This window comes from Micromys minutus (genome assembly GCF_963924665.1).
Source record: "Micromys minutus genome assembly, chromosome: 4".
Taxonomy (NCBI): domain Eukaryota; kingdom Metazoa; phylum Chordata; class Mammalia; order Rodentia; family Muridae; genus Micromys; species Micromys minutus.
Window position 1 is genome coordinate 29,198,938 of NC_137973.1, and position 19,312 is coordinate 29,218,249.

A 19,312-nucleotide genomic window follows, 5' to 3' on the forward strand; every position below is an offset into this window, starting at 1 on the left:
CTGTGAGTAAAATATCAGGTGACATAAATTTAAATTGATTCAAGATTTTTTTAAATGTTGATTGGTTCCTTGGCTTTTAAAAATGTTAATTCAGAACACAATAAATGTTATTAGATCTTTACAGGCAATTTCAGCACCAATAGAAGAATGAATTAGAGACACTGGTGATGTAAGATAGCATTGTTATTGTGCTAATTTGATACAATTCATTTCTAAATATAGTTGTAAAGTTAAAAATGACAGATGGTTTAATTGTGGTTAGCAAGGACTATAAGCAAGGCATCCCTAGAAACATTGTTTTTGTTCTACTTTTGTTTTCTTAGAAATGATCCAAAGAAAAGACCTGAGCCTTTGGAACATGCTGAAGGTGAGGAAATCTGGCATTGGACTAATAAATGCAGATAAAAAAAAAATAGGGAACACAACTCTGCAATCAGATAATGCCCTAGGTGGCATTCTACATATTAACTTCAATCATTACCTGTTATGATCAGAGAAACACAGTCACAAAGATATTTTTTTTAATTTTAAAAGACTAGCTCTGGAGATTACCAATGTCAAACCTGCTCCAGTAGCTAAAACAGAAATTACGACAGACTAGAAAACAAATAGTTTAGCAAACTGTTATAAATGAGCAGAGGCCAAAGGTAAAAAATACAAAGAAACAACATTGAGATTGAATGTTTATTAAACAGAGGAGAAGATCTAAAAAATAGGACCATCAAACTCCTGGCAGTCAGAGAGTCTGGCTTATGAAGTAACTAGTATACTTCTAAAAATTGTAACTTTAAAAAAGTGCAAGATGGGTATTGAGGCAGAAGTACAAATAGGTAAACTAAACCCATATATAGCTAGTAGAGCCATATATACATTGGGGCATGGTTAGTTATAGCAATAGAAAACAGATTAACATTCCTTAAATAACAGAAACAAACCAAAAACTAAAGACTACCCCTCAAAAATATTAAAATGCATTATCAAGAATAATCACAACCTGTCCAAGATGTCCAAAACAAAGACATGGCAGGTGTTGGTTTTTCAACAGTAACAACACCAGTATATAGTGGCTAAGTAATATCTCTGTCAGAGTGGGTCAACATCCTGGCACAAAAGAAAAATTACAAGTGGATTCTTGATAGAGGAATGACATGAAAGAGCCAAAATGATTTCAGTCCCCCAAAACAGGTGTGAACACAAATTTAAGGTAGGTAGGGAGGAATCCTTATATTAGTGAAAGTCACTGTTCATTGCTTGAGTAAATCATGAAAGAAACACACACACACACACACACACACACACACACACATTCACACACACACACACACACATCACATCACATCACATCACATAGCAATGATATATCAACATTCCACCACCACTCAAAAAAGTATAACAAGATACAAGGTATCAACAACTACTGGCCATTAATAGCTCTCATTATCAGCAGTTTTGATTTCCCAATAAAGACACAAAGTAACAGAGTACATGGAAAAAAAGGTTCCATCCTTCTGCTGATCCAAGGAATCTAAATCAACTGAAGAATAGAGAGCATCTCAGAGTAACAGCTTAGAAAAATAATTTTCCAAGCAAATGGACCTAAGAGGCAAGATGCTATAGAAATTCTAAGATATAATCAAACAGAATTTTACTGAAAACTAATCAGAAAAGATAGGCAGGGGCATTACATACTCAAAGAAAAAGGTCCCAAGCTGACATTTCAAATCTCACCATGTGTATGCACCAAATCAAAGGCACAGTTTGCAAGGGAAACACTACTCCTGTTTAAATTGCATGGTGGCCTCATACAGTGATAGTGGCAGATTATCAGTAAAAGAACATCAACCACTAAATATCTCCCCATTAAAACAGGCCCAGGACATGATAATTTTTAAACAAAATCCCAGAAGGAGTTTTTGTTTCAAATTATTTAAATGTAAAAACAAAAGGATCATTGCTCAATTTCTTTTATGAGACTACAGTAACACTGATACCCAAACCATGGATCATTTTCCCTTATAGTCTTTAATACAAAAATATTCATTAAATACTTGCAAACAGATTTCATGAACACATTAAAATATCATTTACAACAAAAGTAGGCTTTGTCTCAAGATATGTAGGGATGCTTCAATATATAAAAATAAAAATATTAAAAAATATAATTGACCACGGAAACCAACTGAAATGGAATAAATACAAAATCAAAACAAAACTAAACAAACAAAACCTGGAAAACATGATCATTAACCCTGGTTCAGGCAATGTTTTTTAAAAGGCACCCCTTTTTGTTCTCAAGATATTGGCAAATAGCTGATATACATAAATATAGTTATGGTAGTATATAACAAGCCCATAATCAACATAAAGTTAACTGGAAAGAAACTCAAAGCCCAGTTTACAAAAATCAAAGCAAGTCATGATTTTTCACTCCTTTAGCTACTGAATAAAACAATTAAAACTTTAATTAGAGCAAAAAGGCAAGTGGAAATCAACATGAGAGAAATTAGAATGTTGGAAGAAAAGATATTTATTTGAAGATATCACACATAGTTAGTTAAAAGATGTACATCTAAAATCTATAATACTCAGTCCAATACAGAGAAGTTACTCAAAAAAAAAAAAAAAAAAAAAAAAAAAAAAAAAAAAAAAAAACCCTCAGTTGGGCTGTGTATCAGGCCAGTTTTATCCCAGTTTTCAGGACATTAGACAAGACCATCAGCAGGGTAGATGTCAAATAAAGTGTCCCAGATTCCAGTGCTGCCCTTCTTCCACCCACCATTCTAACATACTTATAACATTTATCATATAGCAGCTGTTTTAAACCCTGAGCCACCATGCTGTTTTTCCCCAGATTCAATGTAAATGTTCCAGCCATACCATTATCCAAACAGAAGTCACAGGTAACAATGCTGGTTGTTGCTATTGGAAGATGTGTAGGTCATACCTATGCAGCTCTTTAAAAACATTATATGCATTTGAGCAACTAAACACTTTGTGTAGAAGCTTCTGAATGGAATGCTTGAGCCACCAAGTGGGGATGTGACTCCACCACCGACTGCCACCCCGAGGTCTCACAGACCTCAGAAGCATGAATTCTAATGAAAACCAAGGCCTGAGTCTTCAGCTTCTCTGTGCAGTAGAGGTCAGCAAGGATGAGTGTGTGTGCAGCATTCTTCACAGAGAGGTTCCTGCAGAGGGCATCCTCGCACATGACCTTCAAGTCCTGCAAGCAATACTTGTCAGCAGCTGCTAGGACACCAGTGGCCAAGGAGTGGCAATGGAGGTGTGGTGCCTTTCCTGTGTAAATAAATCCCATCATCTCTTTGAAGACTCTGGGATCCAGGTCATGGATCTCAACTCTGTTCTTTAGCCTCTCCTCCATCTCATGTTCAAAAATGGCTCTGAAAACTGGAGAGCGAGCTGCTACAATAGCCTTGTGAGCCCTGAATTCCTGGCCAGCTACTACCAGGCTGCAGTCTGTGAAGAGGGACTTCTCCCACAACTCCCCTAGATCATCTGTCAACATGTGCCTTGGATCTTTGATTGCAGGTGGCCTGTTTTGTCCAGGCATGCTTAAGAACTTTCCTACTATGCTCACCTCACAGCAGAGAGTGAGATGGTCTTCAGGGAGAAGACATCTATGCTGGGAGAGGAGGAAATCTTGAAGGATGAACTTTTTGAATCCCCAGTCTTGGTTTTGAATAAAGCTGAAGACACTGGCGCTCTTCCTACTTTGACATTTCTCTCCTTGGTCATTTATTATCCAAAACTGAAACTTGGCCCAAATTGGGCGATCTGGACGACTGAGCAACATCAGGAAAACTGACAGGTAATCCTTGCTTTCTTCATCAATCCCGTTTGGATGTACTCTCAGACACCATGTCACTTTTTTCTCATTGACCTCTAATGAGAACGCTGGGCTTGTAATCTTTTTTTGAATTTCCCCCATGAAAAATGAAAAGTTGGTAATGGTCCACTCGTAGCACAATTTGTGAACACTGATATCTGTGCAACCCCAGCACTTGGCTTCCAGTTTCCCTGACATTTTTGCAGGAGGCAGTTTGGAGGTTAAAGTTGATCTGAAAACAAGAACAAGAATTATATCCCATAGGATACAATTATAGATACACTTTAGATGTTAGTTTCAAATTCTCCTAAATTTCACCAGATATGATGTCAGAAAATTGTATTTCTATGTACTTTTTTCTTTAGGCTTCAATATTTGTTCTACTGAAGACAATAAAGATGGGTAGTGATTGGAGAAACTCTCTGTGTGTCACTCTATTTATGTTGCTATCTCTTATTCTCTCTCTCTCTCTCTCTCTCTCTCTCTCTCTCTCTCTCTCTCTGTGTGTGTGTGTGTGTGTGTGTGTGTATCTCTGTGTGTTTGTGTATGTGTCTGTCTTTCTTCCTCAACTCTAAGTCTGTGTTATTCTGTGTGTGTTTATTGAATCTTAGGTTAATGACCACCAGTGATGGCTACTTTATCCAACTTTGGTAGAGTTTACCTTTGGTAGAGTTTGAAAATTTTCATACGTTTTTATTCAGATATTTCTTATATTACTCAGGGTACTTTAGAGTAAATACAGAATAAATTTTTTTATGAATATTTAGTGGATCAATGAGAAAAACCTGAAAGGTGAAGTCTTAAGACTAAAGACAGCACTTAATTGTGTTGAAGTCTCGGGTGAAATTCAGTATATGCTGGGATCCTGATGAAGTGTATTCTAATGACAATGAAGAAATGAGCTTGTTAGTAAGATTAGAGCAAGCATGCAAAAACACTGATTCCTTCTTCTATGTGGTTATATATGCCTGTGACAGAAGGTGTGATCCAGTTAAGGTGTGTCACTTAGTCCCAAATTTGTGATAATGTTTGTGTTTCCCTGCCTCAAGACTCATATTAAATGTGTGTGTTTTTCTTTATCCAAACAGGATCTGTTTACTTCAACTTAAGCCCAAAAAAATTTTAAAGACCTTTTCTACAGTTTTGTATGTTACCTAAGCCCATAGATAGTCCAGACACCTATTCAGGGCACCTCCACTACCAAAACCACGTTCCCTAAAGTGGTGCCCTGGGGTGTGAGCAGTGGGGGTCTGAGTGGTTCTTCTTGTTTTTTTAGGGACCACTAACATTTCCCTGACACTACATACCCCCTTAGAAGCAAAGGAGAGAAGAGAGGGGTACTGGGATGTACAAACATTTGGGGTGTGAATAAATAAAATAAACAGTGAAGACAAAAAGCCACTGCAGAGACAAACAGAAGAGAGTAGTCAGTTCTACCAAGAGAGTTTTTCAGACACATGTTTGAGGGAGAACAATGGAGACACATAAGAGAAAGAATGATTCAGAAAAGGAGAAGGAGCCAGAAGATTGTAACAGATGGTCAAAGTTACTAAGAATACAAGCAGAGCACTTCAGAAAAAATTAAATAACCCAGATTGTATTAGTCATATAGGAAAGGAGATTTAAATCAGCCAGCCAAAGCTCAGATAGAAGTAGGAAGGGAGGGCTGGAGAGATGGCTCAGTGGTTAATCGCACTGACTACTCTTCCAGAGCTTAATTTCAGCAACCACACAGAAAATTACAACCATCTGTAATAAGATCTGAGGCATTATTCTGAAGGGTCTGAAAACAACTATAACGTACCTATATATAATAAACACATATCTAAATAAAAAGATAACTAGGAATTGATTTCATTCAGCTATAAATCTCAGAGTCTAAAATCATTTTAGGCATAGAAGCTTCTACACTAGGTATGTGATGGCATGTGGAGGAAGAAAGCCTCAGAGATGTCAATGAATAGATGAACAATAGTTACTTTTACAATAAACCTGTTAGAAAATCAACTGCTCTGGAGGTAAGTTTGGTATAGGCATCTTTAGTTTAGACAGCAGTTTAGACAGAAGAATCCAGAAACTGTGAAAGTTGTGATACTAGTCTTTTGAAGTCTCTGATGTTATTCTGTGGTTCATCCAACCAAGGTCTTACAAGAACATGATGAAGAGGCCCTGGTGCTAATATTAGCAATAAGTCTAATGAAGGAGTCAAATTTCAGAATGAATGTTTAATTTTTCCTGGGAATAAACATTGGGGCCAGATCTAGAGGAAATCAGGGAGAGGCAGATCCGATTGATTCACTGTAGTTGTTACTGTGCCCTCTAGACTGTGAAGACATGAAGAATTGTAGAAGTTCAAGATGTAGGCAGTGTTTTACACTTCATTTTACATAAGGACAGTAATAAAAAAAAAACCCTAATCTTTAATATCTGTTGAACATAAGCTGTAGCCCTTGGAAAATAGCAAAATTTGTTGCTTTTCAGGACCAAGGGTAAGCAACACAATTCCAAGTTTGAAGAGGACAGAATTCACCACCTTATTGGCTAAGGATGTTGAGCTTTAATTCTATTGGCTAGAAAGACTCAGCCAGTTGAATCTGAGAATTTTCTACTCAAGAATGGTCCTGTGGGTGGAGAATGGAACTCAGCCTAGCTTTGACCTGTGGCAGGAAACTGGAACCTGGACTGCTTTGGCTGCGGGCAGGTGGATGTAAGGCTGGCAAGAGTCTTTCAGCCTTATCTTAGGCATTATGAGACATTTAACTCTCTTGGTATCCTCAGATTGACAACAGTGTATGCCAAGTCTGAGCACCGAGGTAATGCAGTGGAGCACTGTTTCTCAGTAGTTATCGGTAAAGTTTTGTCACTGTGACTATATCTTCTTTAAGACCTTGTGGTTTGGATTGTAACTGTTATGCTTTGGAAGTTGCTGTCTCTCAAAATAAGATTAAACATTAAAAGTTACATTAAGCAGATTTCTGAAAAGACTGAAAGCAATTATCTATTAAACATATCTGAGTCAATTAACTTGAGGCAGTGATCTTTAACTTTTTACTGTTATAATCTTTAAATTAATATTAAAATTATTATTCACCAAGGCAAGACAGAAATGAGAGAATCTAAATCAGGATGTAGTAAATTGAGGAGGTAGAGAGGTAGAAACTGCCTATAACAAATGTGATTAAGTGACTGTCATTAAGGTGGCACTGAAACTACAGCCAGTCATGTGACATGCTTTAGCTAAGATGGCACTGAAGCAATACCATAGGAAAACCTTATCTGCACACAACAAATGACAGACACCTTTACTCCAAACGAGAAGTTGACTAGGTGTTCGGAAACATTCTTCTCAGCCTGGGTGGAAGCAGCAGAGATGAGCAAAGCAAAGTGCCATCGCCCCATGGTGTTAGACTCAAGGTACAGGCTATGCCAGTTTCTCTCTGACATAGGGTACTATGTCTCAGGAGGCACAAGAAGGAGTTAAGTCACACATCTCCAGGCTCCTCCTGCTTGGGGTGTTGCATAAGTGCTGTTTGGCCTGGAACAAACAGCTCCTGCCAGTTAAGAAGCTGGCCACTAACAATTATTACATAGTCCAGAATTTACTAGAGGTAGGAGGTAAACTGTTGAGCAGCTGTAGTGCCTGACCCCTACACTATGTTGAGTTCTTTTTCAATTTCCAGACTTTGGTACACAGTTTTAAACTTGAAATATTCCTTCTCCTGCCTGTTCTTGGCACCTCAAAATCAAGAAATCTTCAGCTTTGAATAGAATGACCCGGAGGATGGGACCACCTGTGAGCTGCCTTGGACTAGATTATCCACGTTTGTATCAATCCAGCCACCTTCCAACCAGATCCAGACCTCCAGCCATGACAGCACTAGTATCAAGAAAACCTGGCAGAAACCCATGGGTGAAGGAAAGACCTCTCCCAGCAAACCCTGCCAGGACCGAGGCTAACTTGTTTAACAGATCAAGGAGCATCTGGAGAGGTTTCAGTAGTTGAAGGTGCTGGTGAATTATTAAGCCAATTCCAGATTCTTCCTTATATGCTTGCTCCTCTAGAACTACCCCTGGTACCAACTTCTCTATTGGTCAGGGTTCTCTAGAGTCACAGAACTTATGGTTAGTCTCTAAATAGTAAGCAAATTTGTTGGTGACTTACAGTCTGTAGTCCAAGTCCCCAGCAATGGTTGGCAGCAGCTGTTTGTCTAAGAAGAAGGATGTAGAAGATGCTCAGTCACACAAGGCAAGCAGGCAAAGAGAGTGAGCCTTCCTTCTTCCAATGCCCTTATGTAGGTCTCCAATGGAAGGTGTGTCCCAGATTAAAGGTGTGTCCCAGATTAAAGTTTCATACCACCACACCCAGATCTGGGACTTTCTTAGTCTCAGATGACCCTGAGCTCAGAGATCTCCTTGCCTCAGTTTCCTAAGATCCATAGCCTCTATGCCTCAAGATCAGGATCAAAGGTGAGCCTCCCAATTCTGGATTGTGGTTCATTCCAGATATAGTCATGTTGACAACCAGGAATAGCCACCACACCCTGTAACCCTAATCCCTCCAGGATGTTTGTTATTAAGGGTTGCTGGATTTTTGTGAAAAGCCTTTTCTGCATGTAATCAGATCATTATGTTTGTATTTCTTTCAGTGTGTTTATATGGTGCATTGCATGTATTGATTTTTGTCTGAAGAACAAGCAGTGTATCTCTGCAAGGAAACTGAATTCATCTTCTTAATGTCATCTTGGATTTGGTTTGTGAATATTCTATTAATTGAATTTGCATTTGTGTTCATAAAGAAAATAGGTTTCTAATCCTCTTGCTTTGCTGGATCTTTGTGTGATTTGGATATAGGGTTACTGTGTTCCTCTACATTGTATGAAGAAATGTTTCCTCTATTTCCATTTTGTGGAATAATTCGGGGAGTACTGATATTAACTCCTTTGTGAAATGGTTGTAGAATTCTGTGCTAAAGATTACTTACCCTCAGATTTTTTTCCCCATGTGGGGGAGTGAATTTTAAAGGCAGGTTCAATTTCACCAGGGGATATAAGTCTGTTTAAACTTCTCATGTTTACTTAATTTGAATATGGTAGGTTGCCCCTATTGAGGAAATAATTCATTCTTTTAGAGATTTCAATTTAGTGGAATGCATGTTATTAAATGTGTCCTCAGGATTATCTGGATTTGTTTGGTGTCAGTTGTTCTATCCAGTTTTCTTGTTTCTAATTTTGTTAATTTGTATCTACTCTCACCAATTTTTAGTTAATTTGGATAAGGGTTGGCTGATCTTACTGACATTCTCAAAGAATCAAATCTGTTTTATTGGTCCTATGTATTGTTTCTTTGTTTCTACTTTATTGATTTACACCTTGAGTTTGATTAATTCTGTCTGTCTCTTCCTTTGAGTGAGTGGGGTTTTTGTTTGGTTGTTTTGTTGTTTGTTTGGTTGGTTGGTTTTTTGTCTCTTTGACATAGAACTTTTAGGTGTGCTTTTAAGTTGTTAGTATGAGATCTCTCCAGTGTTTTATGTAGTCACTTATTGCTATGAATTTGCCACTTTGAACTGCTTTTACTGTGTTCCAAAACTCTGGGATCTGGGTACACTGGCAAGAAGGCCGTGGCCAAGTTTCTTTGGTTATCTCCTGTGGAGTCTGTTGGCCAGATGCCAGGGATTTTTGTTTCTGGTTCTGGTGTGTGTGGGGGAGGGGAGACATACACTTATTTTTTGACATGGGACAGACTGAATCTACCCTGTTCACCATCCTAGTTACCTGTTAGAGAAAAGTTAGGAAAAAAAGAGTAAACTAGTCAGTCTGTTCTATATGGTCAATAAGCAGGCACTCCCTTGTAGTGTAGACTCCCTCTCTCCTTCCCTCACTGATGCTGCATGGCTGTGGACCCTCCACTCCTGGTTCTCAGCATAAGGAGGAGATCTGGCCTTCCCCATTATGTCCTGCTGGGCTTCTGTAAGGTTTGCTTTCCCATGTATGGGCACTGGGCCAAGCCTGCCTTCTCAGCTCAAACTCCAGAAAGACCAGCTTTCGCTTAAAAAAGAAAGAAAAAAAGAAAGAAAGAAAGAAAAGAAAGGAAGAAAGAAAGAAAGAAAGAAAGAAAGAAAGAAAGAAAGAAGAAAAGAACTGCAGGTCCCTGCTGTCTTTGGTTGTGGACCCATACAGCTGCTCTGGACAGAGCCATTGTGGATCAGTGCAGCGCAGAGCTAGGTAGTTAGCTGGACCCATCCATTGGACAACCTGGAGTCAGTGGCACAGTAAGTGTGCATATTGGCCCTGACTGCCAGGGAAGAGAGTTTCCACTTGGGGGTTGGGGGGTTAGAGGAGGGGTATGGGCTCAATTCCCCAACGAGGGGTAGGGTAACACTGGCTGAAAGCTAAAAATCACAGCTATTTCATTAATCTCACATTTCCACATTATCACCAAAGGAAGTCAGGATCAGATCGTGGGCAGGATCGAGAAGCAGGAGCTGAATCAGAGGCCATGGAGAGATGTTACTTACTTGCTTGCTTCCCCTGGCTTGCTCAGCCTGCTTTTTTATGGAATCCATGTCTACCAGCTCAGGGATGGCACCACCCACAATGGGTTGGGCCCTCCCCCTTGAAGTTGCCTTTAGTTGAGAAAATGTCTTACAGCTGGATCTCATAGAGGCATTTCCTCAACTGAGGCTCCTTTCTCTGTGATGGTTCCAGCTTATGTCAAGTTGACACAAAACCAGCCAGTACATCTACTTTTAAAAACCTGTCAACGTAATGACTTTTGCTACTGTCATTAAGTTATGATATGCTCTGTAACCAATGCTCTGTCACTCAATCTTGTCAGAAGTCTAGATATTATTTCAGTGACATTCCCCTGACTTCAATTAGCTGGACTTCAATTCGGCAGAAGGTAAGGAGCGCTTGAAACTCTACATCAGATCTCAAGGGGGTTGCAGAATGACCCATAAATTGGACAAAGATATGTGAGGTAAAGCAAAGACCAGGCAAGTTACCCTTAACATTCTAGAGCAGCTCATGGGGGCATCCCTCCAATATGCACCCTATGACCCCAGCAGCAATGATGACAAGCCTATTGTGACTATGCCTTTTATAGACAAGTACAGGTGTCAGGAAAAAAAAAGGTTCAGAGGCTAGACAGACTATGAGATAAGTCATTGAGGGATTTATTGCAGGTTATTGAGAAAGTTTACCTTAACAGGGAGACAAAGGAAGAGAAGAAGCACAGAAAGAAAATGGGAAAATGTAAGGTGGGGAAGGAGAGCAGAAGAAGAGGCAGGAAAGGAATTTACAGAGGATTCTGGCCACAGTAGTGATGGACAGAAAAATATGAACAAATTCTGGGACTAGGAAGGAGCCTCTTGACAAGGATCAATGTGCTTACTATAAAAAAAAAAAAAAAAAAAAAAAAAAAAAAAAAAATACCACTGGGCAAGATATTGCCCACAAATGAAGAAAAGTGGGGCCTGTGATCCTCAAAAAGAATCCCTGAGTACTAAGATATTGGCCATGCAGTGTGGGAGTGAATAATGGAGATAGGGTTCAGACCCCCACTCCAAGGTCAGGGTAACCTTAAAATTAGAAGAGAAACCTATCCTGTTCCGTGTAGATACAGGGGCTCAGTCCTCTGTCTTGCTAGGAACTGAGGGAGCCAGGTCAAACAAAAAGTCTTGGTTTCAAGGGCATACCAGGACCAAACAATATTTATGGTCTACTGGAAGATCTGTGGATCTCAGAGTGGGCCAGGTATCGCCCTCATTCATAGTCATGCCAAACTGTTCCTGCCCCTCGTTTGACAGAGACCTCCTGACTAAGATAGGTACACAAATACACTTTCATCCTGATGGATCACAGTTTAGAGGGTCAAAAGGGGAACCCATACATGTCCTAACCATCCAGTTGGAGGATGAGTATCAACTCTTTGAGCAAAAAGGCCTGCCTCAGATTTTTGGTTACAGACGTATGTTGCAGTAAATATTTTGTAAAAAATTATTTATCTCTTCATCGGCCCTATGGATTCACTTCTCAGGCAACATTTCTAGTATGCAGCTTCACACACAGACTCTGTTTCTCGGTCCAAGTTGCCACCATGGTCTCACTCAGTCCACAAAACTCTCTTCCCTGGCGGTTTACACCACCTGCCCTACTGTCTCTGCCTTGGGTGTCTTTACCCTAAATCCCAACACAAACACAATTCTAATAGCTTTTTATACAACTTTATACATTCAACCCACAAACATTCTAGTCAATAAGATTATATCCAATATACAAAGATACAAACTGCTCTTTTATATGAGAATAAGACCAATAAAGTCCTAAAATGTTCATAGCTATCTAATGCCAATTCAGCCCACCTGGATCTAATTCATCCTTCCCGAGTCCCATATTCAAACTTTTCTCTTGGTCCTCCTCATCCTCTGACCTCTGACCTTCTCTCTCTCCTCCTCCCCTTTTACCCTGCCCAAACACTGGCCCTCGCCTTTATTTTACTAATTAAAATGAGAAGGTTTTGATAAAGTCCTGAGTATAATACTAGACAGAACTTCTTGGAGAAGTGAAATTAACCTTTAAATATGAAAACCTTAAGGACACTCTAAAGGCAAATCCAAAGCCTGGGCTGTAAATGCAGGAATGGGGGAATCTAAGAACCTGTCCCCAGTCCATATAGGACTGAGTCCCCGGGCCTGCATGGTAGTGGTGCATCAGTATCGCATATCAAAGAAGGTCTGAGACAGAATCAAGCCACATCATCTTGCCATTCCAATGCGGTTTTCTGCATAAGTACCAATCAGCCTGGAACACACCTCTCCTACCAGCTCAGGAACCTAGAAACAATGACTACCGGCCAGTTTAAGATCTCTGAGAGGTAAATAATGAGTGGCTGATTGTAATAATAGAAGTAATAATAATAATAATAATTTATATGCTAGGCTAAAAGGTCTGCATGTGGTGCAGAGAGAAAGATGGTCACAGCTGGCAGCTACCTATGAGCTTGAGACTCCTAAGACATCCCATCAGTTCCAGGTTAGAGACTCAGTCTACACAGGACAACACCGTACTGAGAATCTCGAGCCATGAATAAAGGACCCTCTTTTGTCCTGTTGGCTACTCCAGTGGCAATCAAGGCAAACAGGATCACCCCTTGAAGCCTGCCCCTGACTTCGAAGCTCACCAGGACCTCAAATTTGGACAGCCCAAAACACAGCAAAACCCACAAGCTGAAAATCAACAGAGACTTCAATAATGTAGGCCCCCCTTCTCATGGTACTGTACATTAGCCCCCCCCATGCTGTGCCAAAACCCAGGCCCCTGATAGACTCAACTGGGTGGTCTCATCAGCCATCAGAGATGTAGTATGATCTACCTCAACAGAAACCCCTGCTTACACCTGGTAGCCCACATTAACTCCTGATTTGCATAAAATGGCTGCTAGTTTAGACACATTGGATATTCCCACTAAGATACTAACAGAAGGACTATGCATAGGCACTGTCCTCCCAGAGAAAAATGATTCTTTGTAACTCTACTCATGAATATGATTGACCAGATGGGTATTTGATTCCCCCTGAGGACACCTGGTGGGCTTGCTATTCAAGATTGACCCCTTGAGAACATCTTCAGGTCCTGAATCAGACAAAGTGTTTTTGTGTCCTTGTTCAATTGATGCCTTGGCTCTTATCTCATGAGGACTCTGGGATCTTTGAGATTCTATAAGAGGGACAGGGTCTAAGCTGGAGAAAGGGAGAATCAATTACAACCTTAACCCTGAGTATGCTTCTGAGATCCAGCCTAGGAGAGTTAAAAAGGAGAATGGCCTCACTGACAACCACTACTCCAGTTTGCTTGCAGCCATAGTCCTTGATATCCAGAGTATAAAAGATGGGAATCCTCCCATCTTCAGGATTCACTCACCTTCCTGCCAGAGGTACAGCTACTGAACAAGAGAGAGATAGACCTATTGTTTTTACAGCAGGGGATGACTTTTGTTTCAATTCTGATAGGGCCTTTGATCATTTTCTCGTTGCTCTTAACCTTCAGGACTTGCATTTTAAGTCTCTTGCTAACTTTTATCAAGAACACATAAGTAGAGTCCCTGTTATGGTGCTTAGACAGCAATATAAACAATTAAACCAAGCTGACTTAAAATTTTAAGATTGAAATTAAAATCTCCAATGAAAAGGGGAGGATATGTGAGGCTCTTGGCCAGGCCATCTAGGAACAAGTTGCAGCCCTCTCTGGGACTTTCCAGGTGGACTCTAGGTGACACAGTGAATCCCACAGTGGTGGTGTTAGGATTTTGGAATTCTCTTACTGAAGAAAGAGAAGATCTATAAGCAGTCTACCTGGTTTGCTGTCAGGCATGGCCTGGAGCCATGTTTCCCAACCTGTGCATTTCTATCCCTTTTTCAGTCTAATGGCCTTTCCATAGTGGTTGAATAGCAGATATTCTGTAGCTACATTACAGTTATAAAGTAGCCAGAAAGTAATTTAATGTTTCTGTGTGACCACAACATGAATAATAGTATTAAGGGGTCACAGCTTTAGAAAGTTTGGCCTAAGGAGTGTGAATCTGGAATGGATCAATTCCTTTTGTTTTCCAAACATATAAAAGATTGGTGCATACCTTGACCCACAAACACTTGTGTCTCAGAACCAGTAAACCCTCTGCTTTTCCTACTTTTCTCAGTCATCATAAAAGTGTGATGGTGGAGCTCTAATATGCCAACATTACATGGTAAGGAAAAAGACCAAGAGTTTCTATTGTTGGAAGGACAGCAGGGGTTCTGCACAGACATCCACAGATGAGCTTGGCTGATTTGACTACCTGTCACCTCTCTGAACATAAACATTTCTGGAATCCATAGACAGATTTCAAAAGTTTTACTCATATTATGTTTTATTAGGTAAATTTTTTGTCTACAGGGTTGTTTTTGAAGATGGAGACAAGAGGAGGGCCTCAGATCCTCTGGATTATCTGTTACAGGTGGTGAAAACTCTCTGGTGTGTGCTGGGAACTGAGCCTGGGGTCTCTCAGACAGCAGTAATTGCTTTTGCAGCTGAGTTCCCACAAACTGTGAGTCTTTAAAGATAATATCTTTATTGCCTTCTCCTTCTCTGAAAAGTAAGAATTAATGATTGATTTCTACTTTGTCTGGCCCCAGTCATCTGTTCTACTCAGTCCAATGGAGACAGGCTTCTAAAAATACTTAGTTGGACTGTACTTAGGGCCAGAACCAAAATTGAATCCCAGTTTCCAAATCATCATCATTGAAAAGAAATCAATAAGGTAGATGTCAAGCAAACAGTCCAGGCTCCAGTGCTGTCCTTGCCCCACCTGCCATTTTAACTTATTACAGCTGTTTTACTTTTTTATTGCACCATTGCATTATGCACACTATATCTCAGTTTATTGGAAAAATTAATGCCACGGGCCCACCTTAGGTGCGAGATTCACACTAAAACACCCAAGTTCTTTGTGATTGATGATTCTTAAGACAGAAAGCTAGCAGCAAATGAAAATTAAGAGAGGCACTTGCTTGGGAGTCAGGACAAAGATTTGTCCTGCATAAATTATTGGGGTCCAGTGGAGCTATAAAATGGGGCACTAAAAGTAGAGGCAAATCTGTTGCTTTAAATGCTACTCCTATAATGGGTGCTGTTGCTAAAGGTAAAGTGCTTCCTTTAGTTTCTTTGACACTTACAGAACAGAAAGAACCCAGTCCTTATAATCCAGAGAAATCTTCAGCCCAGTAGATTAGAGATTTGTCAGAGACAGAGATTCAAATCAGTTCCACCCCAATTCAACCCAAATCTTCACAGCACCAGTAGTTTGGTTTTCTGAATTTAAACTACAGATAACTTCCTAGTTAACTTTACATTTTTTTAACTACAAATGAAAAAAAAGAAAATTCAGTCTGGGATTTCCAGTCTGTCTCAGTCCATTCTTTGATGTTGCAGTATTCCAGGAGAGAGCATCTGGAAAAACTGTTTCTAGAAGGCTCCAGAGTCTTGTCAGCAGGAGCGGGATGTGATGGGAGAGATGATGCCGCAGTATGAACCCAAACTAAGCAGTACTTGGCTCCAGCACTTCGGCAGGTGCATTACAGCTGTTTTAAATCTTGTACCACAATGCTGTCTTCCCCCAGATACACTGTAAATGGTCCAGCAATACTCAAGTCTAACCCAAAGTCATTGGAAACAACACAGGTTGTGGCTGTTGGAAGACAGGTATAGCTCACAGCTGTCCAGCTCCTAAAATTGCTTTAGGCATTTGAGGGGGGCTCCAACAAAGCACTTTGTGCAGAAGCCAGGAAGTGGAAGGCTTCTGCCACCAACTGGGGATGTGAAAACACCATTGACTTCCACCCTGGTGTCTCAGAGACCTCAAAAGCATGATGTATAATGAAATCTAGGGCCTGAATCTTCAGCTGCTGTGTGTTATGGAGGTCAGCCAGGATGAGATAGTTTGCAGCATTCTCCAAAGAAAGGCTCTTGCAGAGGACATTCTCACATATGACCTTCAAGCCCTCCAGACCATACTTATCAGCAGCTGCCAGTACACCAACTGTCATGGAGTGGCTGTGGAGGTGTGGTGCCTTCCCTATGTAAATAAAGGCCATCATCTCCTTGAAGACTTGGGGATCCAGGTCATGGATCTCAATTTGGTCCTTTAGGCTCTCCTCCATTTCATGTCCAAACATGGCTCTGAAGACTGGAGAGCGAGCTGCTAGGATGGCCTTGTGAGCCCTGAATTTCTGCCCAGCTACCACCAGGCAGCAGTCGGTGAAGAGGGAGTTTTCCCACAGCTCTCCTAGGTCATCTGTCAACACGTGCATTGTATCCTTGTTTGCAGGTGTCATGTTCTGTCCAGGCATGCTGAAGTAGTTTCTTACTACGCTCAACTGGCAGCAGAGGGTGAGCTTGTCTTCAGGGAGAAGCCGGTGATGATGGGAGAGGAGGATATCTCGCTTAATAAACGTTTTGAATCCCCGCTGTTGGTTTTGACAAAAGCTAACAATATTGTGGCTCTTCATATTTTGACATATTTCTCCTTGGGCATTTGTGATCCAGAACTGAAACTTTGCCCAAACTGGGCTCTTTGAACCCTTGAGCAGCCACAGGTAAACTGACAGGTAATCTTGGCTTTCTTCATCAACACCATTTGGGTGTACCTTCAAACGCCATGCCTCTTGGTCACTGTCCTCTAATGAGAACACCGGGCTTAAAATCTTTTTCCAAATTCCATCCATGTAAAACGAAAACTTGCTAATGGTCCAATTATAGCAGAAATTCTGAAAGCAGACATGTGTGTAGCCACAGCTCTTGGCATCCAGGTACCCTGGCATTTCTGGTGGAAATAGGTTGGAGGTTAAAGTTGATCTGAAAATAAGTACTAGTAGTTCAGAAATAGAGCCAGCTGACTGCCATTAGGAGTAAGGGCCTGCCCGTTGTCTGCTGACCAGAAGAGCATCAGAAGCACCCTTCCACCTGATCCCACAAGTGTGCCTCCTCTACCCAACCCCACTATCCAGTGAGAGACCACCGGAACTCTCTAGGCTCTGGTGGCATAGTGCTGTTGAGAATGGATCTGTTCTGTCTGACCCAGAGACAGAGCCTGGTCATGGCCATCAGAACTCATTGCCTGCCTGCAGAGAGCCGCACACCCAGGAGCAGATCCTCTCCTGAGCCCACAGGCCCTTCAGACCAACAGGAAAGACAAGCACCAGTCACAGACAAGAAGATCACCTAACATCACAGATAACAAACATACTTGCAAGAGACAAGCTCTAAAACCTAAGCAATGGAAACTAAGACAACCTGGCAACAGCAGAAACCAGTTCTCCCGCCACAGCAAGGAGTTGATATTCCAATACACCAGAAAACCAACATATGGACTTGAAATCATACTTGATGATGGAGATCCTTGAGAAACACATAAGTGACTTCCATAAAGAATTACAGAACTCATATAAACAAGTAGATGCCCTTAAAGGGAAAACACAAAAATCACTTAAATAGCTATAGGTAAACACAACCAAACAGGAATTGAAAATGGAAGTAGAAACAATAAAGAAATCATAAATAGAGAAAACCAAGGAAACAGAAAACCTAGAAATGGAGTTGCCCGCCCGGGCTGCCTCCTTTAGGATGTGGCTGGACTGAAGCGCGCAGGGAGGAGACTCCAGGATCCACGGCCCTGAACATGTGAGCAGTGAACTCTTCAATTCTCCAATAAATTAATTTTAAAAATGTCCTTCAATAAAACTACATTGCAAAAAATGGGAAAGAAACAGAATGGAAAGAGTAAAAAAGTTGAAGAAGCAGAGCCTGAAGCATTTGTGGTAGAAAAAATACTGAACTGTCCTGGAGTGAATGGGAAGGTGGAGTACTTCCTGAAGTAGGAGGGGTTCACAGATGCTGACAATACTTGGAAACCAGAAGAAAAATTAGATTGTCCAGAATTAATTGAAGCATTTCTCAATTCTCAAAAAGCTGGTAAAAAAAAAGATGGTACAAAACCGAAATCTTCATCTGACAGTGAATTTGATGATGGCAAATCAAAAGAGGAAAAGAGATGCTGCTGACAAACCAGGGAGCTCTACCAGAGTCTGGATCCTGAACGAATAACTGGTGCCACAGACAGCAGTGGAGAGTTAATGTTTCTCGTTAAATGGAAGGACTCAGATGAGGCTGACTAGGTTCTGGCTCTGTAAAAAAATATGGTGTGTCCTCAGGTTGTCAGTGCCTTCTACAAGGAGAGGCTGACTTCGAATTCTTGTCCTGAACATGAAGCACAGTAATTGTATGTATGTATGTATGTATGTATGTGTGTGTGTGTGTGTGTGTGTGTGTGTGTGTGTGTATACATGTACATATACATATACATACATACATATATATGTGTGTGTGTGTGTGTGTCTTCTGTCTTGGGTTTTGGTTTTGAATTACTAGTGTGGAAAAATAGCATTCTAATGAAAATAAAGTTTGATATGCTGGTTTTGAAAGTATTGGCTGTAGTTGGGATATTTTTGTGTTTTGTTCTGCACTGATTCATTTGACTAAGTAAGATCTTTCTGTAGTGACTTCCTTTAACAATAGAATATTTGATACCATTTGGATTTCCTCTGCTTTGAAGAATAGCTTTTCTAAAACACTGAGGAAATTTTACAGTCATTACTAATGTCTGAACTTATTTTTAACTGGGACAAAGAAGGACCATTCTGGTTTTTGTTGCTGTTGTTTTTCTTATGTGGTATGTACCTAAAACACATAACTTGTTTATTTTGTATTGTTTTTAATACTCAAAACAACTGAAGAAAACACAAGTTGATGAGATTCCACCATTGTGGATATTTTCCTAAACCATAACCTTTCAGATTAAGCAGGGTCAAAATTATTGGAGAGTTTAAAAGCAACCACATGAGAATTGATGTATTATCATGTAAATACAGTAGTT

General features: G+C 40.4%; 2 protein-coding genes and 1 pseudogene across 3 annotated transcripts; 1 reads left to right on the forward strand and 2 right to left on the reverse strand.

Moving 5' to 3' along the window:
• Nucleotides 1-2,983: 2,983 nt before the first annotated feature.
• LOC308420016 (TD and POZ domain-containing protein 1-like) lies at nucleotides 2,984-4,045 on the reverse strand (the record flags this gene model as incomplete). Its single annotated transcript, XM_080915980.1, has 1 exon — nucleotides 2,984-4,045. One exon carries the CDS (start codon nucleotides 4,043-4,045, stop codon nucleotides 2,984-2,986), a length of 1,062 nt encoding a protein of 353 aa, XP_080772106.1.
• A 12,073-nt stretch (nucleotides 4,046-16,118) lies between these two features.
• Nucleotides 16,119-17,201, reverse strand: LOC308420017 (TD and POZ domain-containing protein 5-like; the record flags this gene model as incomplete). Its single annotated transcript, XM_080915981.1, has 1 exon — nucleotides 16,119-17,201. One exon carries the CDS (start codon nucleotides 17,199-17,201, stop codon nucleotides 16,119-16,121), a length of 1,083 nt encoding a protein of 360 aa, XP_080772107.1.
• Nucleotides 17,202-18,104: 903 nt separating this feature from the next.
• LOC308420237 (chromobox protein homolog 3-like) lies at nucleotides 18,105-18,656 on the forward strand (annotated as a pseudogene). The gene has a single exon. The product of its transcript is annotated as a chromobox protein homolog 3-like (transcript).
• The last annotated feature ends 656 nt before the right edge of the window (nucleotides 18,657-19,312 follow it).